Source organism: Tachyglossus aculeatus, chromosome 11 (assembly GCF_015852505.1).
Source record: "Tachyglossus aculeatus isolate mTacAcu1 chromosome 11, mTacAcu1.pri, whole genome shotgun sequence".
Lineage (NCBI taxonomy): Eukaryota > Metazoa > Chordata > Mammalia > Monotremata > Tachyglossidae > Tachyglossus > Tachyglossus aculeatus.
The window spans coordinates 71660616-71678233 of record NC_052076.1 but is presented as its reverse complement, the minus strand read 5'-3'; the positions used below and the strand labels follow the sequence as shown (position 1 = coordinate 71678233).

Genomic DNA, 17618 nt, shown 5'->3' with positions numbered 1-17618 from the left:
TGGGGTCGGGGGGGGGGGGGGGGGGGGGACCACGCTGCCATCTTCGTCTTGGAACCTAGAGATCATCAAAGGAGGCAGGGGTGGCCACTGGCCAGGAGGCTACAGCCGCACGATGGCACGCGGCCGCTGGGAATGGGGAAGAAGAGGGTCCCTCTATCCCTAGGTTCCTTGCCCGGGAAAGGTGGCGGCAGCCAGGGCCCTACTCTCTGCTTTGTGGGGCCCGACAACCTGGATGCGAAAGGAGACACCTCCCTGGATGTATTCATCATCTCACCCCTGGGGAAAATGAGCCCCGCTTTGCTAGACAACTTGATTTTCCCTTCCCTCCAACGTCAAAGACGGGAATTTCACACAGCCGAGCACGGGAGTGGGTGGCTCTGATGGGCACCAACGCAGCATCCATAGGCGAGTGGGCCTCGGTGATGAAAAAGGGTAGCCGCGGGGGTCCCTGCCCTCACTGGCTGCTCACCTAAGGCATCTGCCTGTCCTCAGAGCGGCAGCTTGGAGGGCGTGAGGGGCGACTGGCGGGCAGTCGCGCCTCCCAATCGAGCGTGAGATCGGGGCGGGCAGCCGGGCGTAGAGCCGGAGCTGAGGCCTAATTCCCCACCCCATCCGGGGCCCAGTTCACGGGAGGCAGACGACGAGCCGGCTCCCAGCCGACCCGGGATAGCGAGAGATGACACAGCCGGGTCACCTCCTCAGCCCCCTCCTCGAGATGATGGAGAGACGGACAGCCCTTCGCTATCGCGACGCACGACACGGCGCAACAGAGAGGACAGGGCCCCTGCCGTCTCACAGTGGGCAGCTTAAAAAGAGGGAAAAAAAGCCAAACGATAGCCCTACTCCGGCCAGGCTGCCAGTGAAGAGAGAGACCTTGTGGCAAGCGGAATTGGCTTGGGTGGCTAGCGCGGATGGGAGCCCGGGGCCTGGCCAGCAGGCAGCTAGGCCAAGGCTCTGCTCCAAAGGGAACAGAGGCTCAGGTGATCCTGTTGCTCCCCGGCTAGAAGCGGCCCGTTTCTGGTTTGACAGGGTGGCGGCGGGAGTCGGGGCCGCTTCTCTATTCCGGCAAGCCAATCCCTGAATCCCTCCGCGACAGCCCCGACCCTCTGGGGGAACGGAATCCCCAGAAACATTTGGCTGCTATAGAAGCTGGCGACCCCGAACATCCACCCGTCCCCCGCACAAAGTTCTCCAGCTCTCCCCGACCTGAAGCTGTAGTTGTGGCCACCCCCGGCTCTCCCCGTCTCCCGGGTTTCTTAACCCCAACAAGGCCAGCAGCTCAGGTTTAGCCTCCAGCCCCCCAACGGGTGATGGTGAGGGAGGAAAGAAGAGAATGGGGCAGAGTGGTCAGAGCACGGAGGCACCACGGTTCCAGAGTCCGACTGGAGTCCAGAGACACACAGTGGGGCCCACAGGCCCAGAATCGTTACTTTACGTCCCAACTGGCTGGAAGGATAGGTCTGAAGCCGGCCCTGCCCTCCCCGGGTTGCGCTACCTCAGACGTGGGTCTGGGAAGGCAACAGGCCGGCCACGTTCTGGCCGTTCCTGCCGTTCGCCCACGCGGGACGCGGCCGTTGGCTTGGTTCTGTCCTGTTTCTGGAGCCCCAGGGACGTCCCCCACCCCGCCAGGGGCTTGAAACACACGAGGCCGTAACGGGACGGTCGTAGCTCCCTTCCGGGCCAGGTTCCGGGCTGCGGGTTTCGGGAAGATCCACCGGCCCGAACACCTCGGGATCTCGGGGGCCGGGGACACCGCGGGGAGATACCGCTACCTCCTGCTCCAAGGTCTACCAGGTGGCTCGCTCTTCCTCCTGCCACTTCTCGGAAGCAGGAGCGGGGAGGGGGGAGACGTGGGGGCCGCCGAGACGCGGCTCTCTCTCCCCCGTCTCTACCCCTCCTCGGCCCCGAAAGCGAACGAGCTGCTCGGGGCCACCCGCGGGAGGAAGCCCGCCTGGACGGTATCGCCGCCGCCGCTCGGCTTGTCCGCCCCGCCGAGCTCCCGGTCCTTCAGAGAAAGGGATGTAAGTCAAAAACGGAAATTTCTTTTCGGTCGTCAGAAGAGTCTCCGCCGGGCGTCCACCGGCCCCCAGCCGTGGCCGAGGAGCCGGAAGGTGGGCGCCCCACGGCAGCCCGGCTGCGCGGGCGGCTCACTGCCGGCCGTTGTTCTCCACCGGCTGGCTGGGGGTCCTGGCTTCCGCGTGGGTGGACGTCCCCTCGAAGCGCTGGGAGGCGATGGCCGCCTGGTGGGACATGCTCTTCCGCACGATGTCCCCCTTTCGCCATAACACCACCTCCTGAAAGACACGGGGCCCGGCAGGGTGAGACGGGAGACGCTTCCCGGCCGTAACGCCTTCCCCTCTCCCCGGCCGGCGGCGCCTTGCCAGCTTCAGGCCCAGCTCGGGGCGTCAGCCAAACACGCGGCAGAGCCCGGCCGAGGTGGCGGCTTCCTGGCCTGGCCTACCACGGTCCGGCCTTGGCCGGCTCAAAGCCTCAGGACCGCGGCTCGCAAAACCTGGGAGTGACTGGGAGAGGGCCAAGGACTCGCTCCGGGTGACCCTGCCGCACCGAACCAGGGGACGCCTGGTGTTTTAGTAGAGACGGCTGCCCGCGGGCCCGACTGGCACGCTGCAGGCCTCAATCAGGGCAGAACCTGAGGGAGCCGGAGGTACCGAGTTCCGATCCTTAGTTTGTGACCCAGGGCATAACGCTGGCCCCGTTTCCCCTGCCCTTTAAAAGATACCGCACACGAAGCGTGCCTCCAAAATGCCTGGGCGCAATCCCGAGCAACAACCCGCCCGAACGGCCGGGGCGAGCGGAGCCCACGATGCCGGCCCCGTTCCGCCACCCCGGGCTCACCTGCTGTTTGAAGTAGCGCCGCTCCTCCTCATCAATCAGCACCAGGTTGAGGTAATAACGCACCGAGAACTTCTTGTTAATGTCACGCATGGTGGGGGTCAGCTCGTAGCCCGCGAGGAAGAGCCGGATGGGGATGGATTCTCCTGCAACGGGGTCAGACCGAGAGTGGTCAGGGACGGGTGGGGGGTCGGGGGGCTTTGGTCAGACCACGCTCAGTGTTGTGGGGAGCCACAAGCCAACCTAAGTCGGGCACTCTAAAAACCCGCTTCTGTCATCCCATTTGATTTTTTAAAAACTCTCGGAAGGCGAGGAACGTGTCTGGCTCCTGCTACAGTCTCCCTAGGGCTAAGCGAAGAGCTTGGCACTCAGACACCTCTGACTGATTGATCGGGATGCCCTCCTCCGGCTTCCCGGTACCTGGTGGGAAAGCACCCACGTCCGCTGTTCTCTGAGGGGGAAGGGGAAAGAGAATCCGTGGCTTTCACTCTCCTAAGGCCAGCTCCTACTCTGGACGGCCGGCCCCCAAGCTTCCAGCTCTGAGGCCACGGAACAGGTGGAGAACGGGGAGGATGGAGGGAATGGGGGAGAAAAAGGGAGTAAAAGCTTCGTTTCCAGGCCAGATTGGGGAACGGGTGAGATGTGAGAAGCAACCTGGCTCAGGAGAAAGAGCCCGGGCTTTGGAATCAGAGGTCACGGGTTCACCACGTATCAGCTGTGTGACTTGGGGCAAGTCGCTTAACTTCTCTGGGCCTCGGTTACCTCATCTGTAAAATGGGGATGAAGACCGTGAGCCCCCCGTGGGCCAACCTGATCGCCCCGTTAACCTCCCCAGCGCTTAGAACAGTGCTTTGCACATAGTAAGCGCTTAATAAATGCTCTCATTATTATTACTATATTATGTGCTCCGCCAAAGAATACAGGGGGAATCAGCAGGAGCTCTGCCAGGCACACTGAGGAGCATTCCACTCTACCAACTCTGATATACTGTACTCCCCCAAGTGCTTAGTACAGTGCTTTGAGCAGGGTAAGCACTCAAATGGGAAGCAAAATGGGGATGAAGACTGTGAGCCCCTCGTGGGACAACCTGATCACCTTGTATCTACCCCAGCGCTTAGAACAGTGCTTTGCACATAGTAAGCGCTTAACAAATACCAACATTAATTAATTAATTAAATACCACTGATTTGATTCCAGAGAAAGATGGGCCGCCCACCCTGCCTTGATTCAGAGGACTATTACTCATCCGATTAGGAGATTATTTCTTGCTGAAACCTTTAAAGGGTGAGAACGTTACGTGACACCTGAAAAACCCTCATAAAAATCACATCTCTTCCAAGAAGTGTTCTCTAACTCTGCATTTCCCCTCCCCACCCTCTCCTCTGCATCACCCAGGCATTCCTCAGGTACTCTGATATTCACCCCAGCCCCCCAGAACTTAGGTAGATATCCTTGTATTCTACTATTTCCCCATTTGGCATTTTATTTTATCACCCGTCTCCCCCCGTAGACTTCAAGCCCTTCCGGGCAGGGAATGCGCCTACCAACTCCATTGAGTTGTACTCTCCTAAATGCTTAATCCAGTGCTCTCTATGCCCACGGTAAATCCTTGACTGACTGTTTCTCACCGCATCAGCCAAAGAACAGAACCCGTGAACAGGCAGCAATGGGAAGGGAAGCTACAGAAGAGACGTGGAGCGGCCCCACAGGGCACACTTTCTTGCCAGGAGAATTCAAACTTTGCACCTCACACACGTAAGTAAATCAATGAGCAAGCACGAGGGGACAAGCATCTACATTTTTGAAGATGAGGCTAGTGAGGGGAATATCCTACCCCTAATGTGGCTGAAAGGACCAGTTCCCCTTCCACTCTGTGTGCGGGTAAAGACAGTTCCTTGCAGATGAAGCCTCCTTTGATTTTTGAGCCTGTCAGTTTTATACAGCTTTAGCTCAATGGAGAGCACTCTTCTCTTTCTTTCTTTCCCTCTTTCTGCCCTGTTGGCTCGAGTGATCTCCCAGCACGGCACAGGTCTGGCACGTTGTTTGAGATGGCACATTCCGCTCTCCCTCCCTGTGAAGGCCTCCTTCGGTCCTCGGCGCAAAAGCCACTTGGGTATTCAGCTGATGTACAATCAATTAATGGTATTTATTGAGCCCTCACTATGTGTACTAACCCCTTGGGAGAGTACAAGACAACAGAGTTGGAAGGTATGATCCCTGTCCCCACTAGAGCTTGCGGTCTAGAGGGGAACTAGTCTCCTCGTTCTGCCCAGCTAAGTCAGGCGAGCGCGTTGTGGCGAACACTTTGGAGGAGATGGGTCTTTAATAAGGCTTCAAACCTGGTGAACTGGATGCCTTCAGGGACCTCAGTGGTAATCCTGACCTGCCCTCCAAGCAGGGGTCAATGGCCAAAACTGCTCAAGAACGTGGGGTAGCCCAATTGCCAGCTAGTAGAGCTTTCCAGTTGGTAATATTGCTAAGGTGACATCCCCTCCAAGAGGCCTTCCCTCTCTTTTCCCCGGCTAGCTCTCCCTTCTGCGTCTGACATCTTCGGACATTTGATATTTGCCCCACACGACACTCAGGCCCATATCTTTAAATTCTCTATTATAAATTATTTATTCATATCGTCTGTCTTCCCCTCTAGAACCTAAGCTTGGTATGGGCCGGTAACACGTCTGCTAGTTCTATTGCGTATTCATTGAGCGCTGAGGAGAACACTGTACTGTTCACTTGGGAGAGTACAGGATAATAACAGAACGGACACATTCCCTGCCCAAAACAAGCTTATAGTCTAGAGGGGGAGACAGGCGTTAATATAAATTAAAAAAATTACAAACATGCACAGAAGAGCTGTGGGGCTGGGACATTCATTCATTCATTCATTCAGCGGAAGAAGCACCGTGGCTCAGTGGAAAGAGCACGGGCTTTGGAGTCAGAGGTCATGGGTTCAAGTCCAGGCTCCGCCGCTTGTCAGCTGTGTGACTTTGATCAAGTCACTTAACTTCCCTGTGCCTCAGTTACCTCATCTGTAAAATGGGGATTAAGACTGTGAGCCCCCCGTGGGACAACCTGATCACCTTGTAACCTCCCCGGCGCTTAGAACAGTGCTTTGCACATAGCGCTTAACAAATACCATCATTATTATTATTCATTCAATCATATTTATTGAGCGCTTACCATGTGCAGAGCACTGTACTAAGCGCTTGGGAAGTACAAGACAGTGGATGAATCAAGGGAGCAAGTAATAATAATAATAATGATGGTATCTGTTAAGCGCTTACTCCGTGCCAAGCACCGTTCTAAGCGCTGGGGGGGATACAAGGTCATCAGGTTGTCCCGCGTGGGGTTCACAGGCTTCATCCCCATTTTACAGAGGAGGTCACTGAGGCACAGAGAAGTGACGGGACTTGCCCAAAGTCACACAGCTGACCAGTGCTTGCTGAAGAGAGTGCAGAAGAGGAAAAGAGGGCTTAGGACGGATTCTTGGAGGAGATGTGTCTTTAATAAGGCTTAATTAAGGGGCGGGGAAGTAACTGTCCGTCCGATGAGGAGGAAGGGCATTCCGGGCCAGGGGTGGGACGTGGGCGTGAGGTTAGCGGTGAGATAGACGAGACTGAGATACAGTGAGGAGGCTGAAATTAGAAGAGCTAAGTGTGTGGCCTGGGTTGTAGTAGGAGAGGGCAAGGTGATTGAGTATTTTAAAGCCAGTGTTGAGGAGTTTCTGTTTGATGCGGAGGTGGATCGGCAACCACTGGAGGTTCTTGAAGAGAAGGGAAACTCTGCCAGAACGTTTTTGTAGAAAAATGATCTGGGCAGCAGAGTGAAGCATGGACTGGAGTGGAAAGAGACAGGAGGCAGGGAGGTCAGCAAGGAGGCTGATACAGGAATCAAGGTGGGATAGGAGAAGTGATTCGATTAAGTTGGTAGCAGTCTGGATGGAGAGGAAAGGGTGGATTTTGACGACGTTCTGAAGGTCAAGCCGACGGGATTTAGAAGTGACTGCACAGATGGGTTGAAAAAGACAGGAGTCAAGAATAACGTCAAAGTTACGGGCTTGTGAGACAGGAAGGATGGTGGTGCTGTCTACGGTGATGGGAAAGTCAGAGGAAAGACAGGGTTTGGGTGGGAAGAAGTTCTGTTTAAGACATTCATTCATTCAATCGTATTTATTGAGCACTTACTGGGTGCAGAGCACAGTACTAAGCGCTTGGGAAGTCCAAGTCAGCAACATATAGAGACGGTCCCTACCCACATGTTAAGTTTGAGGTGAAGGGAAGATATCCAAGTAGAGACGTCTTGAAGGCAAGAGGAAATTTGAGATTACAGAGAGGGAGAGAATTCAAGGCTGGAGATGTAGATTTCAGTATCTTCTGCATAGAGGTGGTAGCTGAATCAATCGTATTTATTGAGCGCTTACTGTGTGCAGAGCACTGTACTGCACTGTTGAAGCCATGGGAGCAAATGAGTTCCCTCAAAGGAGTGGTGTAGATGGAGACTAGAAGGGGATCCAGAACTGAATCTTGAGGGACCCCCCGCCAGTTAGGGGGTGGGAGGCAGAGGAGGAGCCCGTGAAAGAGACTCACGAAGAGCAGCCAGAAAGATGGAAGAGAACCAGGAGAGGACAGTGTCAGTAAAGACGAGGTTGGATGATGTTTCCAGGAGAAGGAGGCGATGGACAGTGTCACAGGCAGCTGAAAGGTCGAGGAGGATTAGGATGGAGTCAAAGCCGTTGGATTTGGCGAGAAGGAGATCACTGGTGACCTCTGAGAGGGTGGTTTCTAGGGAGTGAAGGTGATGGAAGTCAGATTGGGGGGGTTCGAGGAGAGAACTGGAAGAGAGGAACTTGAGGCAGCTCACTCGAGGAGTTTGGAGAGAGGAGGGAGATGGGGTAATAAGTGGAGGGAGCCATGGGGTCAAGGGAGGGATTTTTTAGAATACGGGAGACATGGGCATGTTTCATTCATTCATTCAATCATATTTATTGAGCGCTTACTGTGTGCACAGCACTGTACTAGGCGCTTGGGAAGTACAAGTTGGCAACATATAGAGACGGTCCCTACCCAACAGCGGGCTCACAGTCTAGAAGGGGGATGTTTGAAAGCAGTAGGGAAGAAAACACCGTGAAGTGAAAAAGTTGAAGGAGGCAGAAGGGGAGGGAAGAAGGAAGGGGTCAAGTGTTTTGATAAGGTGAGAAGGAATGGAGTTGGATGCACAGGTGGAGGGGGTGGATTTTGAGAGAGAGCAGGAGATCTCTTGGGATACTGGTGGGAAAGTTGGGAGAACTGAAAAAGGGGCAGGAGAGGGGAGGGACTGGAGAGATTAGGCCTCAGTTTCAATTTTTTCAATGAAGTGGGGAGCAGGGGGCTAGAGGCGGGAGATAAACATCTGAAACAAAAGCTTGTACTTGTACTCTCGCAAACGCTTAGTACCGCGCTCTGCCCATTGTAAGCACTCAATAAAGACTGATCGACTGGTAAAGTGCTAGCCAACATCATTTTTGGAGGATTATTTCTGGAAACACGAAGTGGTCTGGTGGATCCAGAGAAGGGCCTGAGCTGAGCCTGCTCCCCGGGAGCCAGAAGAAGAAACCAACGAGATGGAGCGGCCGCGACGCCCAGGGACTACCTGGCGATTCCGCCCCGGCCCGCGATGGGATGCCTCCGGCAGAAATGTCATCATCATCATCAATCGTATTTATTGAGCGCTTACTATGTGCAGAGAGCACCCAGCAGATGTGGGAGGCTCCTTCCCCACCCCTCAGGCCCGGTACCCACCCTAACTTGGCTTTGGGTTGGAACTCAGAAAAGCAGTGTGGCTCAGTGGAAACAAGTCCTCTAGACTGTGAGCCCGCTGTTGGGTAGGGACCGTCTCTCTATGTTGCCAACTTGTACTTCCCAAGCGCTCAGTACAGTGCTCTGCACACAGTAAGGGCTCAGTAAATACGATTGAATGAATGAACCCAGGCTTTGGAGTCGGAGGTCATGCGTTTTAGACTGTGAGCCCACTGCTGGGTAGGGACTGTCTCTATATGTTGCCAATTTGTTCTTCCCAAGCGCTTACAACAGTGCTCTGCACATAGTAAGCGCTCAATAAATACGATTGATGATGATGATGATGTGTTCAAATCCCAGCTCCGCCAACTGTCAGCTGTGTGACTTTGGGCAAGTCACTTAACTACTCTGTGCCTCAGTTCCCTCATCTGTAAAATGGAGGTGAAGACTGTGAGCCCCCCGTGGGACAACCTGATCACCTTGCAGCCCCCCCCCAGCGCTTAGAACAGTGCTTTGCACATAGTAAGCACTTAATAAATGCCATCACTATTATTATAACTTCTCCAAGTAGATGTGGCTTGCATGCTCAAGTCCGTCCATGGTATTTACTGAGCGCTTACTGTGTGCCGAGCACTGTACTAAGCACTTGGGAGAGCACAGGAGAACTTCTCCGAGCAGATGTGGCTTACTTGCTGAACTTACTTGCTCAGTCTGTCCATCCATGGCATTTACTGAGCGCTTACTGTGTGTGGAGCACTGTACTAAGCACTTGGGAGAGCAGAGGAGAACTTCTCCGAGCAGATGTGGCTTACTTGCTCAACTGTCGATCAGTCTTGTCCATCCATGGCATTTATTGAGCGCTTACTGTGTGTGGAGCACTGTACTAAGCACTTGGGAGAGCACAGGAGAACTTCTCCGAGCAGATGTGGCTTACTTGCTCAACTGTCAATCAGTCTGTCCATCCATGGCATTTATTGAGCGCTTACTGTGTGCAGAGCACTGTACTAAGAAGCGGCATGGTGCAGTGAATAGAGCACGGGCCTGGGGGGGTCAGAAAGCGCCATGGGTTCTAAGCCACTCATCTGCTGTGGGGCCTTGGGCAAGTCACTTCACTTCTCTGGGCCTCAGTTCCCTCATCTGTAAAATGGGGATTAAGACTGTGAGCCCTATGGCGGGACAGGGACTGTGTCCAACCCGATTATCGTGTATCTACTCCTATGCTTAGAACAGTGCCTGGCACATAGTGAGCACTCAAATACCATTATTATTACTACTGTTATTATTATTATTATTAATAATAATATAATTATTAATCCAGAGAGCTGTGGCCTGGCCTCACTTCTCCTACTGGCTCCAGGTGCAGTCATTCATTCAATCGTGTTTATTACTCTATTTATTTATTTACTTTACTTGTACCTATCCTATTTATTTTATTTTGTCAGTATGTTTGGTTTTGTTCTCTGTCTCCCCCTTCTAGACTGTGAGCCCACTGTCGGGTAGGGACTGTCTCTATATGTTGCCAGCTTGTACTTCCCAAGCGCTCAGTACAGTGCTCTGCACACAGTAAGCGCTCAATAAATACGATTGATTGATTGATTGATTGAGCGCTTACCGTGTGCAGAGCACTGTACTAAGCGCTTGACGGACAAGCCAAGTCCCTTTCTCTGGGCCTCAGTTTGCAGACCTGTGAAACGGGGAAACTGACTCCTCCCTAACCACACAATAAACCAACTGGCACTTGGACCTCCCTGGAAGGAAAGTTGTACAAGACACAAGATATCCCTGACATATCACTCGATTTACACGGAAATTTTAACCACACCGCTCCCCTAAAAGACCTTTAATCGGTAAAAGGAACTGCTGTGACGCCCCGCCCTTCCAACCTAGCAAAATAGCCAAAAATAGAGGGGGAAAAAAGCCAAGAATCAGTATGCTCTCCAAACCGGGTGATCGGCCAGTGAAGCATCGTGCGCTGATTGGATTTTGAGTTCTTGGTAATGATAATAACGATGGTATTTAAGCGCTTACTGTGTCCCGAGCGCTAGAAATCCCAGCCCACGGGCAGCGGGACCTTAAACCGAGACACAACCCAGTAGCCAAGAGAAAAGGGGGAGAAAAGGGGGAGAAAACCCGGTAGCCAAGAGAAAAGGGGGAGCCGAGGTTTCCCCCGGGCTTTTGCTCAAAATACCCACCCAGGCAGCCCCCGGGGCAACTCACCTCTCACAGGCGCCCCATCCATGATTTCATACTTGGCTATGGTGTCATTTTCGTGGTACACGTTGGGGCCTGTCCCCGTAGTCTCCCTCTTGATGATATCAATCTCCATGTGCTTGATTTTGATCCTGACCAGCAGGAAGTAGATCTTCCCTACGATCACATCTTTTAAGTGGTACCTGGGCAAGAGAGAGGGAGGAGGAAGGGGGTGGGGAGAAGAGGCACGAAAGAAAGAACGAAGCACAGGGGATCAGAGGAGGCTGAATACTCTCCAGTCCTTCACAGCAGCTCCACCTTCCAATCATCATCAATCGTATTTATTGAGCGCTTACTATGTGCAGAGCACTGTACTGAGCGCTTGGGAAGTACAAATTGGCAACATATAGAGACAGTCCCTACTCAACAGTGGGCTCACAGTCTAAAAGGGGGAGAAACTCTGTAACCCCAAGCCGCTGCCAAATGCATTCTCCAGAGATGCAGCTTTCAGATTGATGCAGGTTAACTCCTCTGGCCTTAGCAGAAGGGGCAGATAAATAGGAATAAGGGCTTCTGATCTAGAAAAATACTTGAACACGGCCCAGAGGCCCCTGTCCTGGCCAACAGGTGTCTGGATTTCGTTATTTCCAAACAGCTTTTTAACGCATCAGGTTGGAAGGTTCTATCTGGATCTTGAATCCAGAATTGATTTCTGATTGTCGAAAAAGTAGTCCCTTTTGTTCCTCTCTGTTTAATCTCGAAGAGGCTTTGGATTTTCCGAGGTGATCAAATTCACTGAAAAGAGTCTGTTCTCTGCTGGAGCAGAGACCTACATCAGAGGCAGCTTTCTGGGCGAATGCAACCTTGTGCTGGGAGAACCAAAGGGATTATTTTGTAACTTTTCCTCCCGCCCTTCTCTTCACTATTTAGACTAACACCACCCAGATTTTGAGGTCGCCTTCTTTCCACAGGCCCTTGAGGCCTCTCAATCCACGCTTCCTGTCTTCTCTCACAAAGAATCGGCGTGAACGCCTTCTTTCCACAGGCCCTTTAGGCCTCTCAATCCACGTTTCCCGTCTTCCCTCATGAAGAAATGGCATGAAGGGCCAGTAGGCTGCTCTTCATCACAACGCTCCAGTGTTCGCGCTGGCTGCCGGAAGCCTGGCTACATCCCCACTAGTACCTGAGAGGAAGTGGATGAGGGAGGGAGGGAGAGGCACAAAAATACAACAGAGGTCTGGACAACTATAATGGAGACTCAGACCAAGCTCAGACCCAAGCAGGTCTCCTCGGACCCGCTCCCATCCCGGGGCGGGAAGATCCAGCAGGTTAGGACCCGAGAAAACACGCACTAGCACTCCCTGCCCACTGAATGGGGTCTGCCTTCGAAGGCCAAGGACGAGGGGAGCCACACTGATCACAGATTGGGCACGTCAAGTTCGGTTCGGCCTCAGATCGTCGGCTACGCCGAGGTCCGTTTCCCAACGCCCCCCCGCTCCGGCTCACGTACTTGGATTTGTTGTACTCAAACTCGATGTGCAGGCAGTCCTCGATGCCCACCTCCATCTTGATGGAGGAGTTGAGCTCCGGGTACGTGCTGAGGGTATGCACCACGATGTCCATCTCTTTGACGACATCATTGAGGCGGCGGCTAATGGTGGCTCGGAGGAAATACCTAGAGGAGACCCCGCCGGGAGTCAGACCAGCCCCTTCCACGTGCCCCGACCCTCACAACCCCGGGGTCGACCTAGCTGGAGGTAGAGGAGGGAGGAGCAAATGAGGCCAGGAGGAGTTTTAAAACAGGATGTCGCCAGCAAGTCCCGCGGGACTGCGGCTGCCCCTGGCAAACCTAAAAGCAAGAGCAGTTCAGTCACGGCTCGACAGCCGTGAATTCTGCCTGAATGATGGAAACTGGTGAGGTCTGGATTGAGGGGCCCTAATTACCGGGCTCAAAAGCAAGCTCCGCACCTAAAGGCATAGCTGTCTCTCTTGCTTGGGTCCCATGACTGCAAACTCTGATCTAATCCCTGATGGATCTCCCTTCCCCAGCCCTTCTCCCTCCATCCGGTGGGAGAACCAGAAATCTTGTAACTGAGACACTTGGTCAGACTCTGCCCTCCAAACTACCTAGGAGATCAAACGCAAGTCCTCATCCCTTATGCCCTCCACATTTCCAGATCGATGAAACAGCATTACTCCTGCCTGGGCTGAGGCTGCAGGGAGGACTCCGGATCCCGGGGCACTCTGCTGGGACACAGCGACGGAGGAGCCGGGAAAGCTCCAGTCAATCGTATTCACTGAGCACTTACTGTGTGCAGAACATCGTACTAAGCGCTTAAAATGAAAGATGATTAAAGAGGCTATAAGCGGCAGCTACGGTGGACACCCAGAGCACACTGCAACGAGGGGAACTAGTGAGACGAGGGGAGGGGTGGTGTCTCCATCGTGAGTAAGCCAAGCCACACTGAGCCCCAGTGCTCTGTTCAAACCCGCTGAGCCCATCCCGCTCCCTGAGCTGAAGACACCTACCACAGAGCTAGCCTGAAAGTGAATCCAGCTCAGTCCGACAGTGGGACAGTCATCACGGCACCCCAGAAGTTGCTGGGGTTTGTAGAGCTAGCGGCCCGGCGACACCCAAGCTCCCTCTCTGCCCCATTTGTGGGCGAAGGGGAAGTTTGAAATCATCCCAAGTCCAACTGGATTGACTTCTGTGCCGACCGGTCCCTCCGTCTTGGGTCTTGCTGCCCTCTGGTCCGGGACCAGTTTGTTCGAGTTTCTAACAGTCAGCCCTGGGCCCTAGGGAGTCCGGTCATTCGTTCAATCGTATTTATTGAGCGCTTACTGTGCGCAGGTCTGATTCAGGGTCTCCTTGGGGGTTTATGCTGTTGTTTGACATGGGCCCACGGGGTCATTTTGGCCAAGGTTCAGAGCAAGGATAACATATAAGACTGGGGCAAGGGGTTTACTACTTCCACCCCCTCAACAGCTGTTCCCAGGCAGATGCTCAGGTGGCTCAGTGGAAAGAGCCTGGACTTTGGAGACAGAGGTCATGGGTTCAAATCCCGGCTCCGCCGACTGTCGGCCGCGTGACTCTGGGCAAGTCACTTAACTTCTCTGGGCCTCAGTTCCCTCATCTGGAAAATGGGGATTAAGACTGTGAGCCCCCCGTGGGACAACCTGATCACCTTGCAACCTCCCCAGCGCTTAGAACAGTGCTTTGCACATAGTAAACGATTAAAAAATGTCGTTGTTATTATTATTACCTCATCCTTACTCTACCACCAAAGGAGATTCAAAACCCACCTGGGCTCCCAGGGACCAAGGTTGGTTCAGTCAGGGCTCCCTGGGGCTACAGGAGATGGAAACAGAGAGACACTCCCCCATCCCGCCCATCCCTTGGAGAATCCCAAGGCCCAGCCGCAACAGCGCAGGGGGCCCGCTTGCTGTGACAATTCCAAAACAGTCCTGTTGTGCCCATCTCACCTACTGCAGGGAGCACTGATGTTTCCACTGAGAGACAACTTTTCGTTTTCTGTTCCCAGGGACCCACTGCCCACCCAGTCCCATCCGATTCCTGAACAGCTGGGGTCTCCCTGGCTGAAACAGCCCAAGCTTTTCCCTCCCTCTCACTTCCTGCTTGGGCGATACCAGCGACCCGGTAACACCGGAGACAGACCTGAGGATCCTGTCGGAGCCCTGCTATAATCCCTCCTGGGCCCAGGTCGGCTGAGCCCCCGGAGAACCCCGGCTGGGGGGAAGAAGGGGTCACTTACCGCAGCTTCACATTCTGCCCCGTGTACGACTCGTAGGGTTTCTCCACGTGGGTGAACTCGAAGTCAAAGGTCTGGGACTGGGTAAATTCTCCGGGGCGGGCCAGGTCCTTCACCAGGGACACAAATTCGTGGTGGTTCCCGCGGTCGTAGTAGAGCTCTGGGACGACAGGACAAACTTTGCATTAGATTGCCCTGCCTGACTGGAATCAGGTCAACCCCGGACACCATCGGCAACGGTACTTTACGGAGCACTCAGCATCCACACTAGAGAAACGTCAGGGAGGTCAAAGGCGGAGAGATGGAGGAGGCATGGTTCTTGACTCCTCTCTCTCCTTCAACCCGCGCAGTCAATCAGGCACTAAATCTTGTCGTTTCTACACTCAGTCGGCTCTCTCCCCCTTACTTATCCTCGTTCTCCTATTAGTCAGTCAATCATATTTATTGAGCTCATACCATGTGCAGAGCACTGTACTAAGCACTTGGGAGAGTACCATATGACAACATCACAGACATATTCCCTACCCACAATGAGCATATAGTCTAATAATAATAATAATGATGGCATTTATTAAGCGCTTACCATGTGCAAAGCACTGTTCTGAGCGCTGGGGAGTTTACAAGGTGATCAGGTTGTCCCACGTGGGGCTCACAGTCTTAATCCCCATTTTACAGATGAGGTAACTGAGGCACACAGAAGTTAAGTGACTTGCCCAAAGTCACACAGCTGACAAGTGGCGGAGCCGGGATTTGAACCGATGACCTCTGACTCCAAAGCCCGGGCTCTTTCCACTGAGCCACGCTGCTTCTCACTGAGCCACGCTGCTTCTCTAGAGGGGGAGACAGTCTAGACAGTCTAGTCTAGAGGAGGAGACAGACATTAATATAAATAAACTTACAGCCATGTGCATAAGTATTGTGGGGCTTGGCTGGGGGGAATGAATAAATGGAGCAAATCAGGACAATGCAGACGGGAGTGCTTAGTACAGTGCTCTGCACATAGTAAGTGCTCAGTAAATACGATTGAATTAATGAATGAGTGAGTGGGAGACGAGGAAAGGAGGGCTTAGTTAGGGAAGGCCTCTTGGAAGAGATGTGCCTTCAGTAAGGCTTTGAAGGTGGGAAGAGTAATTGTAGGTTGGATATGAAGAGAGAGAATACTCCAGGTCAGAGGCAGGACAAGGGTGAGAGATTGGTTGCGAGATGGAGAGATCAAGGTACGGTGAAGAAATCAGCAGTAGAGGAGCAAAGACTGGGCTGTAGTAGAAGAGTAGGGAGATGAGGTAGGAGGGGGCATGGTGATTGAGTGCTTTAAAGTCCACGGTAAGGAGTTTCTGTTTGATGAGGAGGGAGATGGGCAACCACTGGAGGTTCCTGAAGAGTAGGGAAACATGGACTGAACTGTTTTGTAGAAAAAGGATCCGGGTAGCAGAGTGAAATATGGACTGGAGTCGGGAGAGACAGGAGGCTGATACACTAATCAAGGCAGAAGAGGATAAGAGTTTGGATTAATGTGGGGGCAGCAAGGATGGAGAGGAAAGGACATATTTTAGCGGCGTTGGGAAGATCAAACCAAACAGAATTTAGTAATGGATTGAATATGTGGGTTGAATGAGCGAGACGAGTCAAAGATAACTCCAAGGTTACGGGCTTGTGAGACAGGAAGGATGGTGGTGCCATCCACAGTGATAGGAAAGGACTGGGTTTGGATGGGAAGATAAGGAGTTCTGTTTTAGACATGTTAAGTTTGAGGTGACAGTGGGACATCCAAGTAGAAATGTCTTGAAGGCACGAGGACATGTGAGACTACAGAGAGGGAGAGAGATCAGGGATGGACGTGGAGATTTGGGAATCGTCTGCATCGAAGTGGTAGTTGAAGCCATGGGAGCAAATGAGTTTCTCCAAGGGAGTGGGCATAGATAGAGAATAGAAGGGGACCCGTAACTGAAACATGAGGACTTCCACAGTTAGGGGGTGGGAAGCACAGGTGGAGCCTGGGAAGAATGAGCAACCAGAGAAATAGGGAGGAGAACCAGAAGTGTGAGTGAAGCTGAAGTTGGATAATGTTTCCAGGGGCAGTGGTCGACAGTGTCAAGAGCAGCTGAGAGGTGGAGGAAGATTAGGATGGCGTAGAGGCCATTGGCTTTGGCAAGAAGGAGCTCACTGGTGACCTTTGAGAGGGCGGTTTCTACGGATGGGAGCTAAATTGAAGGGGGTCAACAACAAAGTCCACGTACTTCACTCCTCTAATGCCATCCTACTCACTGTCCCTCATTCTCTCCCTGACAGACCAGCACTTTCCCAGTCTTTAAAGCACTACTTCTCCTGGAAGCCTTCCGTAAGCTCTCAATCCCTCCACCCTATTTTTTCCTCCCTACTCCCTCATCCATGCCCAAGTCCCTCTTATATACTCCACCCCCCTAACACATGTCCACATCCTTATATCCGGTTGCTTCCCTTACCTGTAATTTATTTTAATGCCTTCTCCCCTCAGCTATGCTGTAAGCTCCCTGAGGGTGGGGACTACGTTAACTGTACTGTGCTCTCCCAAATGCTTAAGTCCAGTGCTCTGCACAAAATGCTCAGTCAGTACCACTGACCTACTAAGGGACGAAGGAAAAGAAGAGGGAAAGGACAAAGGGATGAAGCAGAAAGCCGCTCTGATTAGTCATGGTTATCTTTAATTCTAAATATCAAGCACTTGAAGTGAGTGAAGAATTACACTCAGCACAGGCGCAAATTCACAATATGCAATTTAGACCCAATTTCTGCTGAAAACCTATCTCACCCAAAAGGCATTCCACAATTAGTTGCCCCCTCCTGAAGTAAACCCAACCACACTTAGCACTTACACAGAGCTCAGTTTTTATCACACTCCTTTAGCTATTACTAATCCTGCCCTACTCCTACATCCTCCTTCGTGACTGACTCATTCCCGGCCCCCATTTCTAAAAGGGGAGGACCAATTCCCTCAGTTCTCTCGTACTGCAGGGGTTATATTCCTGACAAGCCCCGTAATAAGGAAGACTTG

The 17618-nt window shown here is 52.9% G+C and overlaps 1 protein-coding gene across 1 annotated transcript in view; it reads right to left on the bottom strand.

Moving 5' to 3' along the window:
- Nucleotides 1-25: 25 nt before the first annotated feature.
- VPS26B (VPS26, retromer complex component B) overlaps nucleotides 26-17618 on the bottom strand; it is a 43587-nt gene continuing 25994 nt past the window's right edge. The window contains exons 2-6 of the mRNA XM_038754355.1: nucleotides 14591-14747; nucleotides 12328-12492; nucleotides 10845-11020; nucleotides 2857-2999; nucleotides 26-2294 (exon numbers count right to left, since the gene is read on the bottom strand). Of these exons, the coding sequence (XP_038610283.1) occupies nucleotides 2148-2294; nucleotides 2857-2999; nucleotides 10845-11020; nucleotides 12328-12492; nucleotides 14591-14747 (788 nt within the window). The 3' untranslated portion in view covers nucleotides 26-2147. The remainder of the gene's footprint in view (nucleotides 2295-2856; nucleotides 3000-10844; nucleotides 11021-12327; nucleotides 12493-14590; nucleotides 14748-17618) is intronic.